The sequence below is a fragment of the Dromiciops gliroides genome, chromosome X (assembly GCF_019393635.1).
Source record: "Dromiciops gliroides isolate mDroGli1 chromosome X, mDroGli1.pri, whole genome shotgun sequence".
NCBI lineage: Eukaryota > Metazoa > Chordata > Mammalia > Microbiotheria > Microbiotheriidae > Dromiciops > Dromiciops gliroides.
In genome coordinates, this window is record NC_057867.1 from 80,399,577 (window position 1) to 80,427,574 (window position 27,998).

General features: G+C 55.4%; 1 protein-coding gene across 1 annotated transcript; it reads right to left on the bottom strand.

Moving 5' to 3' along the window:
- Position 1: 1 nt before the first annotated feature.
- PLXNA3 (plexin A3) lies at positions 2–27,998 on the bottom strand. Its single transcript, XM_043974770.1, has 33 exons — positions 27,883–27,998; positions 24,346–25,025; positions 21,615–22,154; positions 21,160–21,342; positions 19,361–19,489; positions 19,167–19,267; positions 17,691–17,814; positions 17,417–17,573; positions 17,233–17,332; positions 15,331–15,445; positions 14,335–14,535; positions 13,795–13,891; positions 13,322–13,512; positions 13,089–13,234; positions 12,618–12,738; positions 12,013–12,149; positions 11,013–11,183; positions 10,659–10,752; positions 10,330–10,569; positions 10,083–10,226; positions 9,738–9,972; positions 9,405–9,547; positions 8,983–9,239; positions 8,638–8,704; positions 8,310–8,456; positions 8,024–8,183; positions 7,421–7,524; positions 6,970–7,066; positions 6,300–6,490; positions 5,452–5,621; positions 4,302–4,514; positions 3,483–3,633; positions 2–2,025 (listed from the first exon to the last, which is right to left on the bottom strand). The coding sequence occupies exons 2-33, from the start codon at positions 24,988–24,990 to the stop codon at positions 1,930–1,932; spliced, it is 5,667 nt and encodes a 1,888-aa protein (XP_043830705.1). The 5' UTR covers positions 24,991–25,025; positions 27,883–27,998; the 3' UTR covers positions 2–1,929.

Consider the following 27,998-nt stretch of genomic DNA (forward strand, 5'->3'; position numbering starts at 1 on the left):
CTTGAAGGCTTGGTAACACACTGTAGAAATTGAAAGGCAGACATGATGGAGATAGTGGTCTTTTAGCACGTAACAGACTGAGGTGGCCAATGGCTTTGCAGAATTCCTGAAACCAGTCCCACCCCCCACGCCAATTAACTTCCAGTGGCAAGGTGTTCTCCTCAACACACCTTTATTGAGCACCTATTATGTGAGAAGCCCTACCCTGGGTCAGATTGCTTTCTTTGGATCTAACCCTAGTTAAGAGAAGGCCCCAGAGTTACTAATCCCGGCCTAGCGTATTTGTACCTGTGTCATTCTCCCCTCCAGACCCCCCTAAACATCTTGCTGTAACCCAGGGTCTATGCTAACCCCCAAGTTCCCAGAGGGCATGGATGAAAGGGGGCAAAATGCCCCCTCAATTAGCAGGGCTAAAAGCCACTTCTTTTCCAGGCATTTTAATTAGCAAAAGGAAATAATTACAAAATGAAAAAATAAAAAATAAAAAGCTCATGCGGCCGGGAATGGGGGAGGAGGAAGGAGAAGAGAGACAAAAGACAAATCAGACACTTATTTACAGAGTAGGCCAGTTGCTTGGCTTTGTACAGAAAACGTCTACACTTTGGGGCAGTGTACAGAATAAATTAAGGAATAAGGCACGGCCTCTAGAAGTCAACAAGCCTCTCTCCCAGCCCAGGCGTCCATGCCTCTCTTTCCCCTCGGGTACTCAGAACTCTCTCAGCCCCGGGGGCTGCGTTGGCAGGCCTCGGAAGGCAAGGGAAAGGCGGCACAGAAGCGGGTGGGGGCAGGGCTCACTGGAGGGGGAGGTGGCACCAGGTAGACCCTTGTTATTGCTTTGCTGGGTGCAGTGAGGAGACCGGATGCCTGGCACTGACTGGGATGTGGAGGACAGGTATGCTGGCAGAGTTGGGAGGGCCCTTGGAGATCTTCTCCCTCAATCCCTCAAGTTTAAAGATGAGGAAACAGGCCCCATGAGGGCAAGGACTAGGTCCGAGGGCTCCTTCCACTGCACCCCGGGTGGAAGGGGAAAGCTTGAAGCCAGGCCCTTGCTACCACCTTCCAGACTGGCAAGAGGCTGTGAAAGTTGCTGGCCCCGTGACCAGCACACACATGTACAAACAGGAGCTCCTGAGGTGACAGTCCCAGGAACAAAGCAAGAGGGGCCACGAGGGCCCGAGAACAGGACTAGGGGAAGGGGGGGAAGGGGGAGAAGGGGGAGAAGGAGGGCCGTGGCCCCTGGCTGGCCATCTCCACGGGGCACAGCACTAGCCACCCTCAGGTAGGAAGAATATTTACAGGGGTGGGTGTGAAAATTAAATAAATAGGCCAAGTCGGGGCTTTGGGGACGGGGTGTTAGAAATACAGGCTGAGGAGAGGTTCTGTTGAACACCACCTGGGATTAGCATACACAAAGGGGGTTGGGCAGAGATCAGAGCTTAGAGGGGGGTGGGAGAGTTGGGGGTCCATCTCTGGGGGTATTGCTGCTGTTGGCTGTGGGGGACCTGCCTGAATAGCGGTGGCCCCCCACCCCCCAAAAAAGAAAGGCACTAAGTAAAGCCCCTCCTCTCCACGAGGCTAAAGTTAGACACTGCCCCCCTTTGGTTTCTCAGGTGGGGGGGTGTGCAGGTCTACCCAGATGTGCCCAGCCTGTCTCCCCCTTCTATCTCTGGTGGGGGTGAGGGGAGGCCTGTCCATCTGAAGTCTCTTCTGGCAGTGGTAAGTAGAGACAAAGGCCTCCTCCTCCCCCCTCCCCCCCCTCCGGGTGGGCAGAGAGAAAGGGGATGGGATGCAGGGCCCCCCTGAAGGGAGGCAGGGAAGGGGGATGGGCTGTGTGTGGGGGGGAGTTGAGAAGGGGGGATGGGCTATGGGGGAGGGAGCAGAGAGAAGGGAGGGTGGGCTGCTGGGTTCCCCTCCCCAGCCCCTCAGTCCTCAGCTGTTGCTGGACACCAGGCTGATGACCTGCTCCAATTTGAGGCGCAGCTTCTGCTTTCGGCAGCCAACATCTCGGTCCAGGGCAGTGAGGATCTGTGGGCCAGACAAGACTGGGTGAGGGAAGGCCTGGCGCTTTGCCCAAGTAGCTGCCCTTCCTAAGCAATCCTGCCTTCTCTTCCTCTCTGGGGGCCCTCAAGGCTCTCCAGTCTCCCAGGAGGCCTCCATTTCTGTGAGGAGGTACCTGCTCTTTGCAGGCCAGAGGGGGCCTCCTGATCCTCCCCCACTCCAAGCAGTGGCCCCTTCCTTCCCAGTTCCTGCCACTATCCTTTGCTCCGCCCCCCAGCTGCCCTAGGCAGGTTCTGCTCTCCTCACCTTTCCCCTCACTCTCTCCCTTGACCAATGTTGGCCACTCCTGTGGCACATGAAGTGCTTTTTGTGCACTGTGTTATGGTGAGCTAGAGTGGAAGCATCTGGAGTGCAGGAAGTATCTCACTTTTGGCTGTATCCCCAGCTAATATTATGATGATTAATAAGCATGTATTAAGCACCTACTGCATGCCAGGCACTGTACCAAGTGCTTTACAAGTACTATCTCATTTGATCCTTACAACAACTCTGTTTATTATCCTCATTTTACAGATGAGGCAATTGAGGTAGAGGTGAAATGACTTGTCCAAGGTGATACAGCTGGTAAACGTCAGAGGTGAGGTTTGAACTCAGACCTTCCTGACTCCAGGCCCTGTGTTCTATCCACTGCACCACCTACCTAACTGCCTCTTGCATTTGCCTGTCTAATAGGTGCTTAATGAATACTTACTGAGTTGAATAGACATGCCTCTGACCCCTAAACCTTCAGCCCTGAGATCTCAGTCCCCTTCCCCATCCCCCATTCTCACGAAACTCCTAGAAATCTCCAAATTCAACGTGAACTCCAAATGAACACAGCCTCCCGACTCCCCGCTTCTGTGAAGGCCACCTCTGTCCTTCAAGCCCATCAGGCTCAGGGGCAGCCGGGCCAAGGAGCGCCAGATGTGTTCAGTGAGGAGTGTCAGGGCTACCCATGGGGAAGGCCACCTGCCTGCCAGGGCAGTGTGAGTGATATGGACTGGAGGGGTACCCTGTGGTGGAGTCCCAAGCCAGGCACCAAGCCTCGGATGCTCCTCTGTGACACCATATACAACCTCGCCTTTCCCTCTCTGATGTCACCTTTGTCTTCACTGCCTCAACATGGACCCTTCGCTCTGGCTACTGGCCAAGTTCTTCTAGTCCCTTCCAAGGCCCAGCTTAGAAACACACACACAGGCCTCCCTCTCTATGCTGATCATTGGCCCTTTTCGGCAAGGTCTGGGCTTCACTGACCCTGGGCTGTGACCTCAAGTTGCCCCATAACCCATCTTAGGCCCAGCAGGTCCCAATGAAGATGTGGACGCCAGAGATCCTGAAGTGAGAGAATACAGGGCTGGGGCTGTAGACCTGAAACCTCTTGCTTGAGGAATAAAGGAAGGGGTACAGAGTTGGGAGGTGGGCAGGGGCAGTGAAGAGTACCCTACCTCTTCCCGATACTTGTTGATGTAGAAGTAGAGCTCACTGAGGGCACTGAGGGTGTTGAAGTCATTGGCGTGGAGGCGGGACTGTTCCACAAGGTAGGCATCCATATCTTGGTCACTGATTGATGCCATCTTTGAGATATCTCGATAGTACCTGTCGAAGTGGAGGTCATAAAGGGAGGGAAAGGGGGGGGGTTCCTTGGGAGGTCCCTCCAGCTCCCTTCCAAACTTCCAGAACAGGGCAAAGAGGACAGCAAGGATCTCACTTGCCATCTCTCCATCACTGGAGCCACCTTCTCCTCAGCTGTTCTCCCTTATGACCCTTCTCTCCCTCCTCTCTGAGAGCCTGCTGTCACAGACAAGGATGCCCTCCTCCAAGCCCTCCCGCCAGGCCAATATTAGCCTCCATATACCTGTGCTCACACTCTTCTCTTTCTGTTCCAACCCTACCCGGATTTTGAGGCCCAGAACAGGCCTTACTTCTCTCTCTCCAGTCTCTGTGATTGATAGATGCTGCTTTGTAATGTTATGTACATATCTGATCTCAGCTGGACTAGAAATTCCCCAAGTGAGGCCAGGAGTACAAACAGTAGGTGCTCAATAAATGGAATCGACTCCCTGCCTAGCCCATTCTTCCCTCCTGTAGACCAGCCAGAGGCAGGGGGCTGCTCCCTTTCCTGCCCTCCTTCCCTGGGTATCTGTTGCCCATTCTGCTGCTGCCACTAATGGTTCTGGGGGAAAAACAGCTGGCAAATTGCTCTTGCCCCTGCCCCTGGTACCCAACTTGTAGCCTCCAACAGGCCCATCAACCACAGTGCCCACCTCTCTACCCAGGTCTTGTAGTTGGGGATATCCTTGGCATAGAGGAGCTTGTTGGAGGGCGAATCCTTGCCCAGCCGGTGCTCAGAGGTGGAACATGAGTCCATGAACGTCTGGGCCACCACCGACAGGCAGGCATCCGTGATACTGTTCTTGTGAATGTCGAACACAAACTGTGGGTTCTTGAGCACGTTCACCCAGAAGCGGAGAGGGAGGCTGGCAGGGAGTTCCCAAGGAATTCAGTGAGGGCAGGGCCTACTGGGTTGGCCCCTGTCCCCCTGCATCTATGGTTTCCCCAACTGGCTCTCCTGGTTCACATCCTCTGGACTCACCTCTTCATTCTGTAATACCCACTAAAGCTTTTGGGCAGATGCTAGGCCAAAGAAGGTATCCCCAACCCCTTCTAGCTTGGGGGGGGCGGTGTGGAATTAAGTGTTCATGTCCTTTCCAGTATAAGAGGAGAGGAATTCAAATAAACAACACTCTTTTCCTGAGCTCAGGATTTGAATAACTATGCAGCTAATTTCAAAATGGGCCTTAAATCCCTTCCTTCACCTCCGGCCAAATGAGCCTTCTCCCTAGTCCTCACACAAATGCTAGGCTCACTGCCTGCCTCCAAGCCTTTGCTTGCAGTCACTCCCCCTCTCTCTCTTCACTCCTCTAAAAAGCCTTCTGGAGTAGGTCATGGAATGCTACTAAGAAGTGCCCAGTTGATGAATAAAGAAAGAAGAATTGATTTCATTAGAGGTGCCCCTGGTTTTAAGCAAACCTACTAGATGAATGTTGGGCTTTCTTTAAACAGAAGATGTGGTCTCTGGAAGGCATTTGTGATGGGCTCTGCTGTGTGGCTAAGGACCCACAGCAGCTTTTCGCTTTCTGCCAAGCACTTGAAACATGCAGAGAACTCCAAGTGACACATGGTCCTTCTGGGGACACCCTCCCTGGGCAGGATGGGGTGCATCCAGGAGAGGCAAGGTGGCATGCAGAGGGCTGCCCTAAGGTCCTCCAGGAGGGAGGTTCTGCCCTCCCCTGAGAGAGCGGGATCAGCTGTCAGGCATTTCGAAATGTGTCAGATCCGACTTGTGTCTACCCCCCCCCCCCACACACACACACACACTGGCTGTGCAGCAGGGCCTGCAGGACAGGCAGGTACCAATTGCTTTTCCAGGTGTGCCGCACATCAGGGTCAGCAATCTGCTGCCGGTCTGCCTGCTCATCCAGGAAGTCGAACATGTACTTGATGGCGAGGGGCAGGGCCGAGCCCCTGTGCGCAGTGCTGAACACTGTCTCAAAGAGATCGTCTACAAACTTCTGCAGGGTGCCCTGGGGAGAACAGCACGGGATATGTGTCCTTGAGGTGAATCCAGGACGCCCCCAGACTGCAGGGATGGGGGGAAGAGCTGCAAGGGACCTTACTTAAGTTTTTCTTGCTCAAAGCACGTCCTTTGCTAAGGGGGGTAACAAAGGCCCAGGACGGGGGAGGGGCTTGTGTGGGGTCAAACACAGAGTGAATGGCAGCCATGAACAGAACAGGGGAACTGGTCATTGTTGCCACTCTGCTATCACTAGTTTTGTGATGTGCCCACAGACATCCCAGAGGCCCAGGTCACCCTGAGCTGCGGAGAGGCTAGGAGCATGTCATCAGCGAGGCCTGGAGCTTTGGCTGAAGCAACCAGTGAGAAAAGCCAATCTGTGCTGGGAATAATCTGCCATGTTACTACCTCTCATAGCCATGAGTGCCCTCCCTACTCCTCCTCTGGGGAGCCAGGTGACCCTGGGCCTTGGAAGGCTCTCTTCGGGGGCTACAGTTTTGAGAGTCTGACTCGGGACAGGATGGCCTAGTTTGCCCAAGGAGAGAGAAGATCAAGACTGGGACATACTGTGGCAGCTGAGGAAACTGAGGCCACCACTGAGTACCCAAGTGAGAGAAGTGGAGGGATCTGAAGCAGAGAGAAGTCCAGCCTATGGCATGAGGGCTCCCTCCTGGCAATGGGGACCAACCTTGGTTGCCAGCAGCCGCGTCAAGTAGATCTCGGACACCATCTTGCTGCCCCGGTCACCCTCCCGATGGTCGGCGTGGTCGTGGTTTTTGACCAGGTGCCACAGCTTTGTGCCCGTCTCCTGGTCAGGGGTGATCATGGGTGCTCGAGAGCGGAGACTGTCTGGACTGCTGGAGGTGCGGAGCAGGCTTTCTGTGGGGGAGGGGCGTGGCAGTGAGTGCTTGAGGGTGGGCCACACGGACAACAAGTCTGTGCCCCTGGGTCAAGTGTCGCCTTCCTCTCCAAATCAGGGCTGGCCCCCAAATTTCAAGGCTGTTTTTAGCTACCAAAGGTTTTGGGCCACATCGGATACTTTCCTTCTCTCAAGAAGAAAGCAAAGCCAAGCCATCACCTGTGTCAGAAAATCCACGTGGCCAGGCCTTTGTCTTAGAAAGGGAGGGAAATAGTGTCTAATACAAGGGCCAGCGCCATCTGGGTGACAGCTTTGCACAATCCATCTCAATCTGTCTCTGTCTCTGACTCTCTCCCTCTCCCTCTCTCCCATCTTCCCCCTTCTTGTGAAGCCTCAGTGGCCAAAGGCTGGCTCTGATACTTGGCAGCTGTCTGGGGAAAGGAACATTTGACAGAGAGGGCAGGTATAGTTAAGGTCTCCATTGGAGGCCCCTGCTCACCATAGCGGCTGAGGGAACGGGTGAAGGTGAAAGAATTAGCGATGTTGTAGGCAGACACTTGCTTAGGCACCAGTGCAACCGAGGAGCCGTCTGTCACCTGAGAAAGGAGCACAGGAGGATCAAAGACCTCACGTTGGAAGGGCTCTTGGAAATCATCTAGTTCAACCCCCTCCTTTTACATAAGAGGAAACTGAGGCCCAGGGAAGGGAAGTGACTTGCCCCAGGTCACATACAATTACTAAGGGGCAGAAGTAGAATCTCAACCCAAATCCTCTGACCCTTGAACTCTCCCCTGTAACAGAGGAAAGGAAGCTGGGGTCCAGAAGTTAGTGGGGAGGGGGGGCTTCCCTACTGGGAAGAAAGCACTGAAGGAAGACAGGGCAGAGGAAATCAAAGAGGGGGAAAGCAAGGGGCTGTGCCAGGGCCCACAGGAACAAGGAGCTAGGCCCACCTGGTAATGTGCCAAGGAGTTGAGTCTCTTCCAGTCACATTCAATCTTGGTGGTAACATCCTCATCCTGCAGAATGATTCGGGTCACCCGACCCTGACGCCATTCTAGGGGGATGAGGGACATAGCTGAATGGAGGAGGGGGAGAGCTGGGCCCATGCCCCTGGGACACACTGAGGAAGGAAGCCCAGCATTCCAAAGCTGTAGGGTCATCAGAGACATGTTTGCTAGATGAGGGAACTGAGGCCACAAAAGGAGAGTGACCTTCCCAAAGTCAATAAGAATTAGATATGATTCTAGAATATTATGTGCCAGGTTCTGTGCTAAGCACTTTGCAAATATTTTCTTAGTGGATGCCCATTTTCCAGAGGAGGAAGCTGAGGCAGGCAGAGGCTAAATTACTTGCCCATAGCTAGTAAGTGTTTGGGGCCAGATTTGAACTCAGATCTTCCTGAGTCCAGTCTAGTGCTCTCTCTACTCTGGCTATGTGGCGGCCAAGAGCTAATGACTTTCAGTCCTGGGCTCTTTGTATGTTCCCAAAAGGTGTGTGTGTCGGGGGGGGGGGTGCAGCCCAGGAGGGCTGGCTCTCGCCTTGCCCGCAGCTACCTAAATCCATGTCATCTGCCTTAGGGCGCTGGGAGTAGGGAATGCCCTTGTACACAGTGTCCAGCAGCTTGTCCTTGGCCTGGGTGATGGTGTCACAGTTGAGGACTTTCACAGGGACCTCCACATTGCCCTCACTCTCAGGACACACACAGTGCAGGGTCTAGGGAGGAAGGAGGGAGGTAGAAGGAGGGGGTCAGCTTTGCTTCTCTGACTCTTCCTCTCCCACCCCCCACAGGGCTCTCCTATGTCCCTCCCCTCCCCAGCGGCCAACAGCCCTAGCCCTCACCAGCATCTTGTAGTCAATCTGCTGGCGGATGAGCTTGTCCTCACTCAGGGAATAGCGGGCTTCCCCTGTGATAGCATCGATGGGCCCCTTCTCCATCTGCTGCTTGATGGCACAGAAGAGCATGAAGAGGGGTTCCCCTGCGCACTCCTGGTCCAGGGAGAAGCTCAGTGAGCACCACAGGAGGGAGCACAAGGCCCAACTCCCCAGGAGCAGAGCCTGGGAGAAGTGCTGCTTGAGAAGGGCCCAGGCCTGCCGGGAATCTTCCAGGACAGGGTAAGGCCAGCATCTCCCTCCCCTCAGACCGCTGAGGCCTTCAGAGGTTGCTCACCTTTAGGAAGCGGTGCAGCAGGAAGGTGAACCAGTTGGTCAGCATCTTTTCTGCTACTGATTCTGTCCTAGGAGATTCCATGGGGCAAAGGGAGGTCAGGGCCCCTTCTGCATAGTTGTGGGCACATATGTGTCCCCAGCAGAGAATCAGAGACAAGGGTACCCAGAGACTCCACCCATGAACAGGAAATACCTAAGAGCCAAGCTAGAGACTTGAGGTGTCCAGATGGTCAGAGACACCCAGCCCAAGGCAGAGGGATTCACGCACACAGTGATCCACAGGGCCACTGAGGAAGAAGTGCTGGGAATGGGGCTGGTGGAAGCTGGGAGGGCCGTGGGCACTTACCTCCGCAGCAGCAGCTTGGGGTGGTTCTTGCTCTCCAGGTTCTTCTCGATGAGGTCAGCAAGCAGCTGCTTGAGCAGGCCAGTGGCATAGTCCATACGGCCCTGCAATGCCACCATGGTGAGGGAGGCCACATTGCCCCGGTCGCGCATTGAGAAGCTCCTCTGGGCCTCCAGTGTGTGGATGAAGGTCAGCACAAAGGCACGGCTGTGCAGCAGCTGCCCAAACAGGTGTAGTGCTTTCTCCATGTTGGGAGGGGTCTGAGGAAAATGGCAGGGGAACAGAATGGGAGTTGGGGCAGACAGGATTGGAATCGGGGAGGCCAATGGGCAGGATTGGAGTCGGGGCGGGAAAGAAGGGGACCAATGGGCAGGATGGGAGCAGCACAGGCAGGATATCAGAGCTCTGCCCCAGGGACAACTCACATCCAATTCTTTAAGCACAGGATGCTCTTCAATTCCAGGGAACAGCACTCGCATGGCGTAGGTTTTATAGTCAAGGAAGGGGATCTTGACCCCATCCATGTTATTGGTCAGCTCATTGATATCTGTCTGAAGCTCGGCAAAGGCTAGGGGAGAAAAAGACAGCAATGCAAAAGGGCCCAGAGAGGTCCAAGCAAGGAGGAGATGGGGCTCGGCTAGAAGACTCTGCAGCAGCCCCTGCCCTAGCAGCTCTCTGCCTCATCTCCCCCAGCAGCACCTGCCCTCCCTGCACACACAGGAGGGCTGGAGGTCCAGCCCCAGCCCCAGCTTCGGTACCTTCCTTGCACTCCAGGGCCACGCGAGACTCCAGATTGTCCATCTGTAGCTGCAGTCGCTTGAGGGTACGGTCAGCGTCTCGGGTCTTGCGCTTGTAGGCGATGAGGACGGCCCCAATGGCGAGAAGCAGCAGCCCACCGCCTGCTCCCAGGCCAGCCATGGCCGGCAGGGTTAGCGCTCGGTCTGCATAGATGTGCAGTGTCCCTGGCCAGAACTCCAGGCCCCCCACCAGGATCTGCCCAAGAAAGAAAATCAAGGAGCATGAGACCCAGCTCCCCAGCCTGCCTTCATGCCTGATAAAGTTCTGGCTTTGCCCCCCTCCCTGTCCCCACCCCCTGCCCACACCATGACAGGCTGCTTGCCAGTCTGGCTCGGCGAATCACAGAGAAGCTGAGTGTCAGAGACAGTGAGCGCACATGGCTGGCCTCCAATCAGCACAGTGTAGTTGAGTCGGGAACTGCCTGAGGCCACTGGAATGAGGTTCTTTCCCTATGGACAGGACAGAAAGGGGAGACAAAGATGGGCCAGAGTCTCACCCTGCTGCCCCAGCTGGGCATGGCCACCCGGTGCCCCTGAAATCATCTCCCCACACCTTGAGAATGATATGGGAGCCTGGCTTGATGTCCAAGACGCCAGTGGGGCCGAGGGGCTCAAAGCTGGGGTTGGGGTAGTAGGTGAAGGCTGAGCGGTCCAGGGTCCGAGTAGCCTGCACATGATCTAGCAGGAAGCCAAACTCATCGGGATGCTCTCCTTCAGAGGGTGGGTGAGAATGCCCATAGAAGATGCCAGGGGCCTTGCAGAGCATGACAGTGTCATTGAGCACTTGGCAGGTCTGAGGGAGATGGGGAAGGAGAAGGTCAGAGGGAAGGAGGGAGCAGAGAGAAGAGGGGGTTTGTGGGGAGGGAGGCACACTGGACTCACATTGATTGTCTCAATGCCACGGTACTTGGCTCGGACTCGGGGCTCCTGGACTGTCAGCAGGTGGGTTCCCGTTACAGTGATGGTGGTACTACCACTGTAGTGGACAGGAAGGGAAAGAAGAGAGCTGAAGCCCCTACATGTCTGCCTAGACCGACCTAGGCCAAACCCTCACCATGGCACAGCATGAGCCTCAGCTGGGAGGCCCCTGCTTTAAGCAAACCCATTGCCCAGAGGGCACAGGAAGGTTTGGTCTCTTTGCCCTGGCTCCCACAGGCAGTGCGTGGCAAAAGCCAACTAACTGTGCGGAGTGGCCCATTCAGCTACGCCTGCTTGGGGAAGAAAAAAGATACTCACTTAAAGATGCTCCAGGCTGGCTCCAGGAGGGTAATGGTGGGATCCTGAGTGTAGGTGTAGAGCACGGCTGGACTAGAGATGTTAGCACGGTCGATGCGGACAGTGATGGCAGCTTGGCCAGGACCCAGGCCTGAGCTGGGAGAGATGCACAGGATTTCCTTGGCACTTCTCCTAGGGAGAGATGGAGTGGGTTGGGGTGAGGGGGACCAAGGCCCCAGCTACCACATGATGCTCTTCCAAACAATCTCTCTTCCCTGTGCTGGGCTGCTGATTTCTGGAGATTGCTACATGTATATATCCAGCCTTAGTCACTCTCCTGATATACTGTCCCACATCACTTACTGGACATTCTACCTGGATAACTTCTCAAACTCAACATGTTCCAAACTGAACTCAGTCCTCTTCCCCCCAAGCTCCCTCCATCACTCACGGTCGGGGGCACCAGGCCCATCCCGGACTGCTCCCTCCCCTTCCCTCTCCCCCTCCCAGAGAAGCAGCTGCCAAATTTCCCTCTTTCCATCTCCACAACATCTGGAGCTCCCTTTCCCTTCTCTTTATTCCCAGAGCCATAGCCCCAGGATAGGCCTTGGCACAACTTCAATGGCCCCCAGCTTCAGGTCTCCCCTTTCCATCTGTCCTTTACTCAGTAGACTCTGGTGACTCTCTCACTTGGCTCCTGTGGCTGTGCTCCCATGGCTAGGCCCAGGCTGGCCTGAGGGCCTGACACATTCTTTCCTCTTTAGAATTCTGTGATTCCTTCCAGATTCAGTTCAGGTGCCCCTGCTACAGGAAGCCCTCTCCGATCTCACCCTCCTTCCCCACAAACCCACCACTGCCTTTATTGGTCTGTGTGTTGTTTGGCTCACTAAAGACTAAATTCCTCCAGGGCACAAAGTATCTCTCATTTCTGTCCGTGCCTGGTGCTTATTAGCACATTGCCTGGCACTAAAGGCCTGTAGACTGAGCACTGCCCAGGAAGAGCCCTGCCCTTGGTTCCTACCTCACAAACTGGCATTCTCTGTTCCTCACAGCCACCGCCACACTGCTGCCTGCATCCAAGTGACTGCCGGAGATAGTGAGGTGGGTGCCCCCAGAAGCTGGCCCTTGGGTGGGGCTCACTTGGTCAAAAGTTGGGGTCTGCAGTGGAAGGAGAGGTCCTGAGAAGGAAAAGGGTCTTCCCCTTCCAGCCAAGCCTGCCCCAGAGCCCACCCTAGAAATCACTCAGCAGGACCTTTGGGGAAGAGAGAAGGGAGGGAGGAAGGAGGGAAAAAGGGAGGATTTTTTGGGTGTCTACTTTGTGCCAGGCACTGTGCTAAGTAAGCACTTAACAAATCTTATCTCATATGATCCTCCCAAATGCTCTGGGAAGTTAAGTCCTATTATATTCCTCATCTGGGGAACGGGGAAAGTAAAGCAGACAGAGGTGAAGTGACTTTCCCAGGATCACAAAACTAGTGGTCTGAGGCTGGATTAGAACTCAGATCTTCTTGACTTCAAGCCCAAGAGGTCTCTCCATGGTTCCACCTCAATGATTCAAAGGGGAGAAAGGCAGGAGCCAGGAAGGTGGCTTCATTCTGAGCCGAAACAATGGGCTAAAGGGCCTACCACAAAGGTGTAGAGATGCTCAGACTGGGTCCGGTAGTCAGCAGAGCAGTCACCCACACACAGCTCCACAGGCCCTGGTAGTGGGCTGGGCACCAGAGACTCCTCCATCTCACACACTATCCTGGTCAACAAGAAAGCAAAGCGAGTGAGTGGGTGCCAGGGTCTGGGACGAAGCAGGAAGACAGGGCCTGGCCACTTGGTGCTGGCCCCTAGCATTGCCTCACTCACCAATCCCTGGCTGTCTTTGCTGGTGGGTCGGGGAGTGGGTGGGTAAGTGGGGGATGGAGAGCCAGGGAGCAAGTACAACCCACAGTGTGCACACACCTCTGTGTATGCACGTGCCTTTGTGTGTGTGTGTGTGTGTGTATGTACAAGCCCGTGTATGTGTGTGTGTGCACACATGCACATATACAGCTTGAGGGGTGGGGACTGTGCTAAGGGGAACGGTCTGTGCACTCAGGCCTCACTTACCGTTCAGCACTGATGTATGCAGCAGGGATGGAATTGCAGCGAACGCCCGCTACTCGCACACCAACCTCATGGTATGTCAGGCCGAGGTTCTCCCCCAACACAGTCACCTGCGTGCCCCCTTCCTTGGGGCCCTTCACAGGGTAGATCTGTGGGACACGGGGGCAAAGCCAGGTGTGTGCAAGGAGCTCCTACCCCACCCCAAGAGAGGAGGAAGGCCTGAAGCATGGGCTGACCTTGGTAATGCGTGGATGGCTGCATCGCGGGTTCCTCTTGCTTGGGTGCATCCAGTTGCCCTTGGGCATAGGGCAGTGGGCCCGCAATTGGCACTTCTTCTCTGAAATGCACCAGCCACACTCGAAGCGGGGGTCAGCCTTCAGACACAAACCACAGCTCTCCCTCTGGGCCCAGCACTTGTATAACAGGGCTACGGGCAAACGGCCAAAGGGTGTGTTGGTGACAGGGCTGGGCACTCAGAGATAGCCCTGGGTAAGTTCAGGGGATGGAGGAAGGCGTGAGGGCAGTGGAGCCAGAGGGAGAGAGGAAGGAGGGGCCTGGGATGCAGGTCCTTGCCTCGAGCCTTCTCTGGGCCTCAGCCACCCCATTTTAGCACTTGAAGAGGTGGGTCTGGATGATCTCGAATGCTTTTTCCAGCTTTGAGCTTCTGGGCTTCCACAAGGGAGCAGGGAGGAGAAAGAGCTACTCTCACCTTTGAAGTTGTCTGGCTTGTCGATGTAGAAGTCGCCGTCCCACACCACAGAGAAATCTAATGTCACGGCTTCTTGGGCGTCTCCCTCATAGGAATACTGACAGGAGTTACCGTGGAGACGGATCAGTGTTACTATAGGGATGGGCCCCGAGCTCATTGGGAGAGGGGGCGGGGGAGGGCCGGACCACTTGGCGGCTTCCTCCCCTCTCCCTGACCATCCAGAAGGCTAAGAGGTTAAGTGCAATGGGCAGAGGGGAGGTTGGGCTTCCGGAGGCTTCTCCACCTGGAGAGGAGATCCCAGGATTCCCATGGCAACAAAAGCCTGGGCTGTATCCTGTTACCGAGCAACCTCATTCCACTCTGTTGGCTGTCTTATTTAGCCCCCCCCCCCATATACCCTCAACACTCCAGGGCTGAAGCAGACTGTGACACTGGTGACCTCCTTGGATCTAGGCTGGTCCTGTCCCATCAGGGCCCCTCCCCACCTCAGTCTTAGGCCAAGGCAGCAGCCAATGCCCTCCTGCTTCTCCCCTCACTCACCGAGGTGTTCTGGCACTGGACACTACTGCTGTTGAATCGGATGGCAGGCACCCTCTGCTGCCTGCCCTGGATGCGAAACACACATTCATAGTTCTTCTGCCCGGACTGGGGCTGGGGTAGGTTCTTGGCCCGAAGCGTGAGTGGCTGAACCACACCCACAGGGATCAAGATCTCCCCACTGGGCAGAATCTCTGGGCAGCCCTGTGGACAAGGAGCACACATACTGGCTTAGTCCCCCCTCCCCCAGCCTCCAGGGGCCATACTCCCCAGAAGCAGACACATCTAGTCTAACATGTAACACTGGAAGGGGGCAGAGGTGGAGAAGCCTCTACTCAGGGAGACCCAGCTGGCCACACTGGTCACTGGCCTCCTAGCTGGAAAGTCAGCAAGGCCATGGGCCAAAGCAATGGAGGAAGCTGAGGGCCCCTAGGGCCTCATTCTGTGAGCTCAGTTGGTTTCCGTACTGGGCTTAAATCGATCCCATCCCAGAGAGACAAAAGACAGAATGGAGCTCCGGCCACATGCCCCCTACTCCCTTTGGATCCCAGCCAGAGCCAATAGTCTGCCCAGCTGCTTCCTCTGTCACACCCACACACAGGACCTAGGCAGGCCTGGTTTTTTAACCCCAGGCCAGGGACACATGTCACACTCTATCATAGAGGATGTCTCCAGTAGGGCCTGGGGGACCCAGGATGAGAAGGCTATGTGCAACCCATCCCTCAGGGCCCCCCACTCTCTGGTGTTTGAATAACGTCAGGACACAAAGCCAGGCCCAGACAGCAGCTGAACTGAGTCAGCTCGACTCGAGGGGTGGCAGAGGATGCCTAGAGATGTCTGTGTACACAGCCCCCCCTCAAGTGCACCCAGAAGTTCTGAGAGAAACCAGAGACATTTCAACAAAGCCACTTGGTGGACAATAAGCTCTTGGATGGCCAGCCCTGGTGTGCAGGCAGTCATATCTACAAGGGGAAAGGCAGCGGGCATCATGCCTCTCACCTCAGTAGTATTGACCCGGCCCTCCTGAAAAGAGCATTCCCTGGCGTCGTCTGTGCACATATGGCGGTACTTACACCAGTGACAAGGGTAGGGGCTGCTGACACAGGACAAGCACCTGAGTGGAGAGATCAGGAGGGTCAGAGAAGGCAAAGCTATGAGCAAAGTGATCACGGCATTGAGCGCCCCCCCCCACCTTAGTTTGACAGCAGTGCAAAGGGAGGATCGAGGCACTCAGCTAGAGGTAGGTGGTAGGTGTAAGGGGTGAGTCACTCTGTGGCCCCAGTGACCATTCACACAAATAGCCCAGCTTGGGGGCCCAGGGAGGGAGTCCCAAGATCTCTGTGTTAGAAAGGACCTCAGCGACCTTCTAATTCAAACCAGAGCCTCAAAGGAAACCTAACTATGACATCCCTGACAAGTATTCCTTTAGCCTTTGCTTAAGTTAGGCAGCCAAATAGATATTGAGCACCTACCATGCACCAGGCAGTGTGCTAAGCACTGGCTGCTGGCCTGCATTTCTATAGCATTTTAAGATTTTCAAAGGACTTTACACCCAGCATTTCATTTGATCCTCACAAAAGCTCTTATAAGTGAGGAAACTGAGGCGGAGAAAGGCCTCCCCCAGCTAGGAAGTGTCTGAGACTCAGGTCTTCCTGCCTCCAGGCCCAGCACAGAGGCTTTTGGGAAGGTCCTCACTGCTAAGATTTTCCTGAATCGGTCAGGGACCATCAATTGCAAACTCTTCATTTTGCACAAGAGGGAAGTGAGGCCCAGGCCAGGGGAGGGGCTTGGCCAAAGGTGACAGAAGGCCCCTCACTGGGGCTTGTACCTCTGGGGCAAACGGGAATGATGCTCCAGCTTCTTCCCCATACCAGCCCATCAGATGCCTGGAGGGCTGAGGCTAGCACAGGACCCCCTCCCCCCACAATGGACAAGGTTCAGCTAGACAGTGCTTTTCCTCTCCTTCCCTCCCTCCTCAGGACCCTGTAGAAACAGGCCCATGAAACCAGGCAGCAGGCTCCTCCTGGTCCTGACGGCAAACCCCCAAGGAAGATCCAACTCAATATGTGACCTTGCCTCAAATTCTCCATTTGGTAAAATGAAGACGTCTCTGACAACCCATCCAGCTGATATTCCTTCTCTCCCTCACTCCTTCCCTGTCTGAAGCAGGCAGGGACAGACACTGGGGTTATACAAACTTCCCAGATGACAAAGGATGACCATTGGTTTGCAAGTTAATGGACCCACATTCGAATCCTACTTCTGACGCTCCTGAGCCTCAGTTTCTCCTTCAGTAAAATGAGGGGGTTAGACTTGGTGGCTTCTGAGGCCCCTTCCAGCTCTAGGTCTAAGTGTGTGTGTGTGTGTGTGTGTGTGTGTGTGTGTGTGTGTGTGTGTGTGTGTGTGTGTGAGAGAGAGAGAGAGAGAGAGAGAGAGAGAGATCTTGTGTCAGTCTCTTTTCCTCTCTGGACTTCAGCTTTCTCATCTATACAATGAGGAGGTTAGACTGGAACAGAAGAGTTTTCTGGGGGGATCAAATTAAAACGTAATTGGGAAGTAGTTAACAGAAGAAATCGAAATGCAACAGAACACAGATAATGAGAGTCTGTGGTTTTCTATGTCAGCTGTGTGTCTGTATGAAGACCAAAATAATGCCATGAATTGATGTGGGCTGGGGGGGGGGAGGATGGGGGCCCTGTGAGCTGGCCAAGTTGGGGGCACCAGCTTGCCAGCTGAGCTCTCCTGTTTACAGGTGCCTGGGGCTTCCTTCTGGGAGTCAGGATTCTTTTCTATCTGTGAAATGCATAACCTACAGCTGGGGGGGGAGTGTGTCACACAGGGAGGATCTGGGGTAGAACCCCAGCCTTGGCCCAGTCCTCACTCCTGGGAAGAAGAACTCACGACTGGAAGGTGCTGCAGTTGTAGAAGACAAAATCGGCCTGGGCAAACTTCAAGCCAGTCTCTTTGGAGTGGAGGTAGAGCTGGACAGTAGCAGTGGCACCTGTGGGCAGAGTGGGGGGCAGCCAATAAGTCAGGCAGCCTGCCGACAATGGTGTGGCCGTGACACCTGCTCATGCCCACTTACCACGCCCGCTGGTGATGGCAGGGATGTCCCGCAGGGAGGGGGAGAGGCACTGCAGCTGCCCAGGGGCCAGCAGGGATGCCTCGCTCTCCGCCATGGACTCAAAGGAGCAGCTCACTCCCCCACTCAGGTCGGGCACGTTCTGCACCAACAAAGTCACCTGGCGGCGGGGGGGGGGGGGGGGGGGGGGGGGGGGGCACAAGGACGGGAGAGCCAGGGTTCAGAGGGAGCCTAGGGCCCAGCCCCCAGGCCCTCATCCCACTGTCCTCTCCCTCACCTGCACCTCGGGCACAGTGACAGACACGTTGCTGGGCTGTACTGAGACATGGACGCACTCGCTGAGCACCTCGGTGAAGCGGTGCGGCTCCCAAGCCCGAGGGCACTCGCCCTCCCGGCAGCATCTGAACACGCGTGTGTGCAGGGGAAGGGGGGGAAACACAGCCTCAGACACTTGGACCAGTGCCAAGCTAGAACCCTCTGAGGCCTCGCAGTGACGGGGCCGAGCTGGGCCGAATTCGGCCTGTTCCGGGGCCAGCTAGGCCTGCTGACTGGTTTGGCGGGGGTGGGGATTGGGGGGTGGTATGGGAGAGAACCCAAGTCTGGCCTTAGCAGCCTGGGGAGAGAGGAGGTGGAGCTAGAGCATTAGGCAACTGCTCATCTCCCAGGGGCCCGAGAAGCAGACAGACGTCATCAAGGGATGGAGTTTCCGCTCCTGAGGTGGAGTGGAGGCCTGGGGACATGAGGACCAGACAGGCCTGTCCCAGGGCCTGGGGGAAGAGACAGAAAGGCAAGCCATGGCGGGGTGGGGTGAGGGGAACTGAGTCTTTTTCAAGGGTGGCATGTTGGTCTGCCTGGAGGGAGCTTTGCGGGGGAGGCCCCAGGCTAGATGGCTAACCCCCCATCCCTGCATGTCTGCCCCAGCCCATCACCCTTGGAGGCAGTGTGGAAGAACAAAGAGGAGCATGATGAGACAAATGAGGCCAGAGCCTATGGGCCCTGCTGTGGTCCTGAGTGGGTCTGAAAGGGGCAGGGGTGAGGCGAGGCACCACATCTCTGGGGAGATTGCCATGAATAGGCCTTTGTGGGGCTTTCCCTCCTTCCCATCCCTTCCCTCGCCTCCAAGCCACCGCTGCCAGGATCCAGGAGGCCAAAAATCCCCACCAAGAGCATGGCTGGGCTAGAAGGTGGGGGCCCAGCTGGGCTGAAAGGCCTTCAAGGCCCAGTTTCTGGGGCTTGGGTATAGGCCAAAAGGAGCCACACTGGCCCACGTCAACCACAAGGATGGGAGGGCTGGGCCTGGCCTCAGGCATTCACCAATGGCTGCTACAGGCCAACTGCTGCCTATCCCCTTGCCTCAACTGCCCAAAGGGGGCTGTGTCTGCCCTTCTTCCAAGAAGTAACCCAAGCAGCCTCCTTGGAAGAGGATGGGCCACTCGCTTAATATCAGAGGGAGGTAGACAGCAAAACCAACCCTGTCTGCCAGTTCGGGATGCTTCAGGGCCAGGGGAGAGAGGACCCCCTGCCCCTGCCTGGCTTCCTCTGTTCTTGCTTGCTTTCCTGCCACAGATCTAGGCAGGCAGGGACAAATGCTAAGGAACGTAGGTGAATGCAGAAGGAAGAACACAACAGGAGAGACAAGGGGAAGAAGGCCCCAGGCCCACAAAGGTCTCTTCTCCCTGGGCCCCGTGCAGCCTCCCAAGGAGGCAAGAGTACCCTCTTCCAATCCCTTGCCCCCTGCCCCGTGCTGGCTTACTTGTTATGCAGCACACACCAGCCGCAGTGGGGGTCCCCAGAGCCCAGGCAGGCCCCACAGTGAAGATATTGCTCACACGTCTCCACAGGGACCTGGCTCACCTGGGGATCAGAGTGGGGGGATGCCCTCAGTGGGACATCAACACCTGGCCCTTCCCGGCTGTGCCAGTCTCCTGCCCTCTCCCTTATGCGCACCTGCTTGTCACTCAGGAGGTAGATATACTGATGGTCTGGGCTAAATAGAAGATCTCGGAGAATGGGTCTCCCATCCGCCACAGGCACCGTCTCATACAGGCGTGCATCCTGGATGCCATCCACACGCACCTAGGCCAGGGAAGGCAGGGGGAGGGGCCTTGGATGAAGAGCCTCTGCCCCTCCCCCACCAGCTTCTTCCCCCCCCCCCCCCCCCCCCGTTAGGTTTGCTCAAGTTCTTAGCCCTGTTAACACTCTCACCTCAACTCCCAACCACACTCCCAGTGGGGGTGGGGGAAGGGTGGAAAGAAGCGTCTGTGTGATGCCAGGACTAGGCTGTTGCCTGGGCACAGAACATTAGCGCACTGCCAAAGTCAGGCCTCAACACACTGGCAGTGCCGAGGGGAATATCTGGCCCCTGAGGAAGGAACTACTCCTGGCTCTGCCCCTTAAGCTTCTCTACAACATCCCAGAATTCTCAGGAGGAGGAGAACGAACATGTGCTAAGGTTGTCTAGGAACCCCAGGAGGAGGAGGGATCCTATTAGGGTGAGGGTTCAGGAGGATCACCAGACTGGACAGACTGATCACAGTAGGGCCAGGGCCCTGCTTCCCACAAGTCCCTAGCCGAATCTCCCATCAGCCCCTAGCTGAATCTCAGTCTAGGGATTTTCCAGGATTCCTACCCCCACCCCACCCCCACCCTGCCCACCCAGGGGAGCCTTCAGCATTCCCTCCCCCAAGAGTGGGGAGGACAGAAAGGCCTTGAGACCTAGGGGGCACAGAAGGAGAAGCACCCGCACCCGAGGGTCATACTTTGGAAGGGGACTTTCACATAGAACAGGGAACTGAAGAAAGAGCTGAGTCAAACTGAGACCCAGAAGGGATGGGGAGGAGTGGGGAGCAGGTCAGGCTGGGCCTCAAGCCAAGGCCATTGGCACCTTTTCTGGACCTCCTTCTTGCTGCCCACCCCACACCTCTACAGACATAAGGAGGCAGAAGCAGGCTGGAAGGGAGGAATGGGGGCGCAGCAGGGGAGAACAGAGGAGCCCAAGAGCCCCGGGCCCCTAAGCGCTGCCAGCAGCAAGCATGGAGAGGGAGGGAGACTGACACATAGGCATGTAAGCGTAAGGACAACCTTAACTCCTCCCTCCATCTCCCAATAAAACTCCAAACTGGAATGGGCCTAAGAGGCTTCCCCAACCAGTCTCCCAGATGAATTTCCCAGAAGCCTCAGGAGGTAGGCAGGACCTTCAGAGAAGTGGAGGCACACAGTAAGGCAGCCATGAGTTCCTGTGAGTACCAGTATGGGAGTGGGAGGCTGGACTGTGTTAAAGACAGAACAGCAGCCCAGACAAGATGGAGATTCTGACTTACCCCCAGTCTCTCCTAGCTGTGGGCCTGTATGGAGATCCCCCTTGGTCTCCCTACTCCTTGACACTCCCTAGCCAGCTGTTCCTTTCTCTCAGTAACCTCATAGTCCACTTCTATCTAGTTGTTCTATGACTCACAGCTACTGCCATTGTGCTCCTCCCTTACTCCAGATCCTTCACTGGCTCTCCACTGCCTACAAGATCAAAACCCAACTCTTTAGTCAGGCACTGAAAGCCTTCCACTGATGGCTCCCTCCACTCCAGCCCAGACTGTCTACTCATTTTACTGAATACATGCCAGGCTTATCTATCTCTTGCCTGCCCCTCCCTGTCTTCAGGACTCACCTGCTTCCAGGGCCCCCTCCCCAACCTCAGTTCACCAGTGTAGATCAGGCCATTTCCTGCAGAGCAGACGGCCCCTGACCCCTACCTTCTTGAGGTTGCCATTGCGGGTGCCAATGAAGACGACTGAGTGCTGACGGTAGGTGTAGGCGGCCACACTGGCCATGCCATCTGATCGGTCCTCGAGCAGCGGCAGCCCTTCAATCACCTGCAACCCGCCCAGAGGCTGGTTCAGGACTAGGCCACAGAAGTTCCCATTTATCTGCATGGGCTGGAGGTGGAAAGAAGAGAGGAAGTTGGTCCTTGGAGGGGAAGAGGCTAAGACCAGTCTCTACCTTACTGAGAGAGCCTTGTGGCAAACTGGGCCAAAGGTCTCACCAGTGTCCAAAGTAAGTGTGCTTTTCCATCCAGATGCCCACCACCCCACCCCCCAGCCTGCAGCTCCTCCAATCGCTATACCCCCAACTTGAATGGGGGAGGGAGAGGTGATCGGACAAGGAGGGCAAGGAGAGGGAGAGGGAGGGATCTGGATCTCCTGCTCACTGTATTGATGCAGGGAAGTTCCTTATTCAGCAGCCAGGGCAGAGACAGTTTGCCCTCCCCACGGTAGCAGGACTGGATGCGGCGCCGAATGTGGGCATTGATGTCCCTGAGAGTAAAGAGGCAAAGCAGTGTCTGGCGGGGTGGGCTGGCACGGTTCTTCTGGCCCTGAGAGAAAATGGTAAAGAGCACATCCTCATCTTCTGACACCCCCAGTGTCTGGGCCAGCCGGGGGCCAGGCTTTGCCAGGTGGGCGCTCTGGACCAGGCGGAACTCCACACCATCTCTGGAACAGCCAATGGGGAATTCCACATAGGAGTAGAACTCTGAATCACCAGCACACATGCGCACAATCTTGGATGTAAAGAATTTCTCGCCAGCCGCATCTAGTAGTGTCTGCTGGGTATCAAGCTGTAGTGTCAGGAAGTAGACAAAAGACTCACTCCCAAAGCCATACACATAGTAAATGTCAAAGGCTGGGTACAGCGACAGGGTGTCTGAGGGGATCTTGATCTGTGAGGATACAAACTCATCCTGGTACACCTGAGGAAGGAAAGGGAAAGAAAAGAAAGAAGGGAAATGAGGAGGAGAAGAAAGGTGAGTCAACTCTGGCCCTCAGCCACCAGGCTTAGCTGATTGAGAGGGGTGAAATCCTCCCCTACTCCCTAGCTCAAAAAACTGCCCCTCCAAGCATGAGCCAAGATAAGTTCAAACTTCCTGCGATTTTCCCCTCTTACCTGACTGCACCCCCAGTATCAGCTGTTATTTAATGACTATAGCCTGACAGCTGAAAGGGCCCTCAGAGGCCATCGAGTCCAGCCCTTTCATTTTACAGATGAAGAAAACTGAGTCCCAGTGACTTGCCCAGTGTCACAGAGGTAAGTAATGGCAGGACTGGGACAAGAACCCAGGCCTCTGACTCCCAGGTTTACATACTACTTGCCTTTTGGAAAAGTTTAAGGTTGTAGAGGGGATAAGAAGCCCCAAGGAAGACTACCAAGGAATGACCCAGCCATGATGCAAAGCAGGCACATGCATGTGGACATGGGTGGACATGTTAGACCCAAGGATTCTTTTTAAATGTGAGCAATTCAGGGCCAACTGACTTCGTTGGGGTGACAAGAGGGGGCTTTTGGAATCTGGACATGAGGCCAACATGTTCACTGTCCTTTCTCAACCGAAGAACACCACGTGTACCTCCATTCAATGTCGGCTCAGTCCATTGCCAAGCTTTTATGAACTGCTTACTCTGTTCCACCTAGTGGGCTAAGAGCTGGGGACAGAGATACCGAAGCAAGAGTAAACCCTGGCCTCAGGAAGAATGGATGATCCTATCTCCAAATCCAAGAAAAAACAAAACAAAACTCTGGAGTACAGATGCTGAATGAACCATACTGTTTCTTTTGTTGTGGGTGCTGTTGTTGTTTTTTCTATTTTGAGGTTTTGCATCACTGCTCTGATTTTTTCTCTTGTAACAGGATTAATGCAGAAATAGGATTAATGTTATTATGTGTATATATATATATCTATATGTATATGTATAGAGATATATAGATATAACCTATATCAGATTACCTGCTGTCTAGGGGAGGGGGAGGGAGGGGAGGGAGGGAGAAAAATCTGAAATTGGAAAGCCTGTATAAACAAAAGTTGAGAACTATCTTTACATGTAACGGAAAAAATAAAATACCTTATATGTAAAAAAAAGAAAAAAAGAATGGATGATCCTAGAGGGTAGGTACAATTTTCATTCTCATCTAAGTCTCTGGCACAAGTGTTGACCAGCACAGGTCAAAGGGCGAAGTCTCGTGGCTTTCTGCCTGGCATCTGCCCAGGAGGCTCCCAGTCAGATCCCCAGTGTGTCTGGTATCTGCCCACAAGGCTATGACCAAAGAGCTTTGCCCAATACCTTGTAAAAATTCCAATATGGTTAGTACCTTCCCCCAATCTACCAGTCCAGTAATCCTGTGTGAAAAGGAAAGGAGCTGAGCCTTGGCTGACTTTGTGGAGGGTGTCCAAGGGGGATTGTTATTGTTGTTGACTCATGACCCCCTGGACCAAATGTCCATGGGGTTTTCTTGGCAAAGATACTGGAGTGCCTTGCCATTTCCTTCTCCAGTTTTATGCAGGCAGGGGTTAGGTGACTTGCTCGGGGATATACACCTAGTGTCTGAGGTCAAATGTGAACTCTGGTCTTTCTGACTCCAGGCCCACTTCGCCACCTTGCTGCCCCATAAGGGGGGGGGGTTACTAGATCATATATAAGATTATTGGCTAGGTCCAGGTTGGCCTCAAGGCCCCCTGCTCAACCACTAACATGGGCCATGTACTCATGTCCCACTGCCAAACTCCCAGAACCCCCACGGGGAGTGGGGAGAGCCAGGAAAGAGTCAGAGCATGTTGGAACATATCAACTGGAGCCACAGCTTGTCCCAAGGCTCAGGACAGCTTAGGACCTTGCCCACTCTTAGCCAGAGGGGCCAGAGGCCTCGGGTCCTACAGAAGAAAGAGCTGCTGGCAAATACCGACCCAACTCCCAAATGAGAGCTTGAAGAAGATTCACTAATTTCTAACTAGCTTCTCTGGGATTCTGGAAGGATACTGTCATTTGGTTAGCAAGCCCCCTCAACCCATCCCTGACCAACTAAGTCAGGCTCACCCCCCAAGCCTCACCCCTGCCATGATGCCACCTCTGTGGCCAAGTGTAGCCCACTCCCCAGACCAGGGAACCCACCAGGCTGAACATATCAGCGCTGTCCTCATCTCGGATGAGCTTGCGGGAACTGAGGGTGGGGAAGTACTCCGACTTGCCGTCGATGGCTGTGCCAATGAACAGCTTGCTGGGCTCCGACCCCTGCTCCACAATGACCCCAGCCATGGTGTCGGGCTCCTGGGCCCCTGACAGATAGTGTTCTTTGCGATGATGTGGCTCACCCAGTTTAAAAAGGTCATCGAGGCGAAGGAACTGGCAGATGCCCTGCCAGATGCTGCCACAGGCCACCAGGCGCCGACTGGCATAGTCAATGAGCAGCAGTTTGTTGATGTTGTCGGTGGGTACCAAGTGGTGGGTGCAGACCCGCATGCTTGGAGGGGGATAGCAGCGAGCATTGTCTTCAATGGGGCCGGTGATGTGGGCACGGAGCTCTGTGAGGTTTGGGGACAACTTGAACACCCGGTTCACGGCCCCCACAAACACTTCCCCTGTGCCCCGGTGCACAGCTAGGTGGGTCAAGGTGGTGTCAGCTGCAGAGAAGGTATGGAAGGGCCTCATAGCTGATAGTACCTCGTGGGGAAGAGGCAGGAGCAGCAGCAACAGGAGTAGTGGCAGGATGGGGGCTGCTGCCTTCATACATAGCACTGCGGGGCCCCCCAAGGCCATGGCTGGTCCTGGGCGAGCTGAGTCCTAGTGCAAGACTTGGGGGAAAAGGGAACAAGGTTGGGGACCATTACTCTCTCAGACATCACACGGCCATATCACTGGCTACCCAACTAGCTGTCCTCCATCTACCCTCCTCCCCAGAAGCAAGCTCGGCCCCCTACTAGTCACACAATCTAGTCTATCACATGCTCCGATGTGTCCAGAAGAGCAAGGGTCTGCCTTGAATCCCCCTGCCCCATTCCACCCACATGCCAGACTCTGGAGGAGGGGAGAGAACAAAGGGGAAGGAAGAATGCAGCCTGGCCACTGAGTGGGCATGAGAAGGAATGGAGGAGGAGAAAGCAGCGAGGCAGAGGAGGACAAGAAGGGCCCTCGGTGCTGATGGATCTCTCAGAGATTAGAAGTGCTAGAGAAGGCCGGGCTCCTGGCCACGCCAGGCAGGCAGGCAGGCAAGCATGCCAGCCAGGCAGAGCAGCTGTAAATCACCCTCAGCCTCCCAGGGAATGGGCTACAGAGATGGCTTGTTACCATACCAGGCCCCAGGGGAGGCCACACCCAAGGGGGCCCCAAAGCCCTGGCCCTCCCAAATGGGAAGAAGGGGCTCAGAGCTCCCATCTGCCTCTACTGAGTCACAGGTGGGATGAGAGGGAAGAACAGCAGCACACAGCCCAGCCACGTCTTTTCTTAGACAGTGGCTAAGGCTGGCCAGCTTGGGGCGGGGGACCTGGCTCGGAGCAGAGCTCGAGCCCCCACTGGCCTCCTTCCCTCATCAAGCTCCCGCAGGGTGGAGCCAAGATGGAGGCGTGAGACTAGATCTCTGAAGCCCCTATTTCTGCCCCCAGGCCCAGACTACAGGCCAGGAGCCCTCACTTTCCAGAGCAGAGAGCTGAGCTATGGTCCCCCCATTTCCCATTCCAGCCCCCAGTCCCTGGAGTCTTCCTTCCCGATTCTCTTTCCCACCACTTGCAGCCCTCTCAAGCAGCACAAAGAAGAGCATGGCTGGGGGGGTGGGGGGGCCTTTCCTTCAGCCACAACGCATCAGGTCGGTAAATCTCACACATACACACAGCGTCACCAAGATACACAAACACACAGCTCCGACACAGGAGAGCGTCACCAAGACAAGAAGGCAGATTGGCAGCAGGAGTATGGACACGGGGCTCCAAATCGAAGGCAATTGTTTTGGGGGGGTGGGGCGGCTGGGGGAGGGTTATAAGAGGCGACCGGCAGTCCTGCCCTCCTGAGATGCAAATCACTCCAAAACACCAGGGGAGGGGGGCAGCTGTGTGTAATGGGAGGGAGTCAGGGAGGTACAGCAACCTCCCCCCTGGCTGTTCTTCTGTGCCAATCCCTCCTCTGTCCCAACCTTGGCTCCGTAACTCCCTAAATTCCCAAGCCTCTCTCGTATTCTCCCTAACCACTGTGAGTGGGCACCCCCTCTTTTACCTTGGGTGGGCACCATTGCCATTTAGTGGGCTTGAAAGCGTGACAAAGGGGAGGGATGGCAGGCTGTGGAAGGCACTGTTCATTGTATCATTATATTTGGGGACAGGGGATGTGGTCCATGAGGCATGACTGACTGGAGGTGTCAGAGCCAGAGAAAAGGCTACTGTTTGGCCCAGGGGGGCAGGCAACCTTGCCCCTGCTGCTGAAGGCCCCACAATGAATCGTGTCCACTCCTTCTAGGCCACACCCACTCCACGGGCTGGAGATGGAAGAAAACAGCTCCAGGAGCACTGGCAAGGGAGTGAGAAGCATGCCACTGATTCTGCCCAGACCCTCTGTGGCAGAGGTGGGCAAAGCCCAAGCTGATAACACAGGTGGGGGGGGGCGAAGGGGGTGCTACTGTCTGGAAGCAGGAGAGCCAGGGCTCTACAGCTAAGCTCCAACGAGGCCCAGGAAGAGTCAAAAGGGGAAAAGAAGAAGAAAAGAAGCCAGTTTCCAAGATAAACATAAAGCAGGCTGCTTCTGGGGAACAGAGGATAAAGCTGCAAAGCTGTGGCCAAGATTCAGACTATCTGTGTTTATTCTTCACCGGATCAACTCCCTGGAACCCCCAAATGACCCCCCCCTCCTGAAGGAAGGAATTCGGCCCAGAAATGAGGCACATGGGCCCTAGCAGGGAGCTGTATAACCTGGGGAGGGGAGCCATGTGAAGGCTCTGTTGGGGGGGGGCAGGGGCGGGGCTTGGGTCTGACTGGGCCTCGTAACCCACTGGCTCCTATTATCTGACAGCTTCTCTTCACCAGGGAAGGGAGAGGTCAATTACACAGAGCCCAGAACCCTCCCCCTCCCCCCCAATACACACACCAAGCCTTCCTCTGATAGGACTCCTATGATCCAAGATGCCTTCCAGATCTAGAACAGATGAACATACAGAGAGCTTGCTACACCTTCTGCCCCAGAAACTCAGACATAAGCAATACCCTGCTCCCCCCATCTCCATACATCCAATTCCCTCTCCGCACACAAAGAGCCCCAGTCCACAAATACCCAAGCTTTTTACTTCTTCACCCAAAGTACTTTCGGCCTACTTTGGGGTCTCTCTCCCCGTCTCCAGAACAGCACAGAGCCAGCACATCCCCCCCCCCTCCAAACTAGCCCAAGTGATCACATCGATCCAAAAGTCCCCCTCCCCATAGGAGGGAGGTGGAAAGTCGTGGATTCCAGGGTCTTCGAGGAGGGTGAGGGTCTGTTGCCCCATCACTACGCTCAGCCCTCAAAGAAAATCTCACCAAGTGTGGGGGAAAGGGGGGGACGGGAGTAAAGGCAAGCTGGAGCCGCACCCACATCTTCCTTCCCCAGTAGAGGCAGACAGGTGACTGGGGATGGCGCGATGAACGGGGATGGGGAGGCGAGGCCCCCTGATCTGCGGGGGAGGGGGTCACCTACCTGGAGCTGGATGCAAGGAATGGGAGGGCAGCACCCCTAAAGCTTACAGCGGGGTCCCCCAAAACTGATTCCCACAATGGTCGGCGGGAGGGGGCCCACCAGCTCGAACCAGGCCC

Excerpts from the sequence above, each read along its gene's own strand:
- PLXNA3 (XM_043974770.1), bottom strand. The coding sequence starts at position 24,990 with ATGGCCTTGGGGGGCCCCGCAGTGCTATGTATGAAGGCAGCAGCCCCC. Across the intron at positions 10,570-10,658 it reads GTGGCATTGAGACAATCAAT|ACCTGCCAAGTGCTCAATGA; the intron begins GTGAGTCCAGTG and ends CATCTCCCTCAG. Across the intron at positions 2,026-3,482 it reads TCAACAAGTATCGGGAAGAG|ATCCTCACTGCCCTGGACCG; the intron begins GTAGGGTACTCT and ends TCTGGCCCACAG.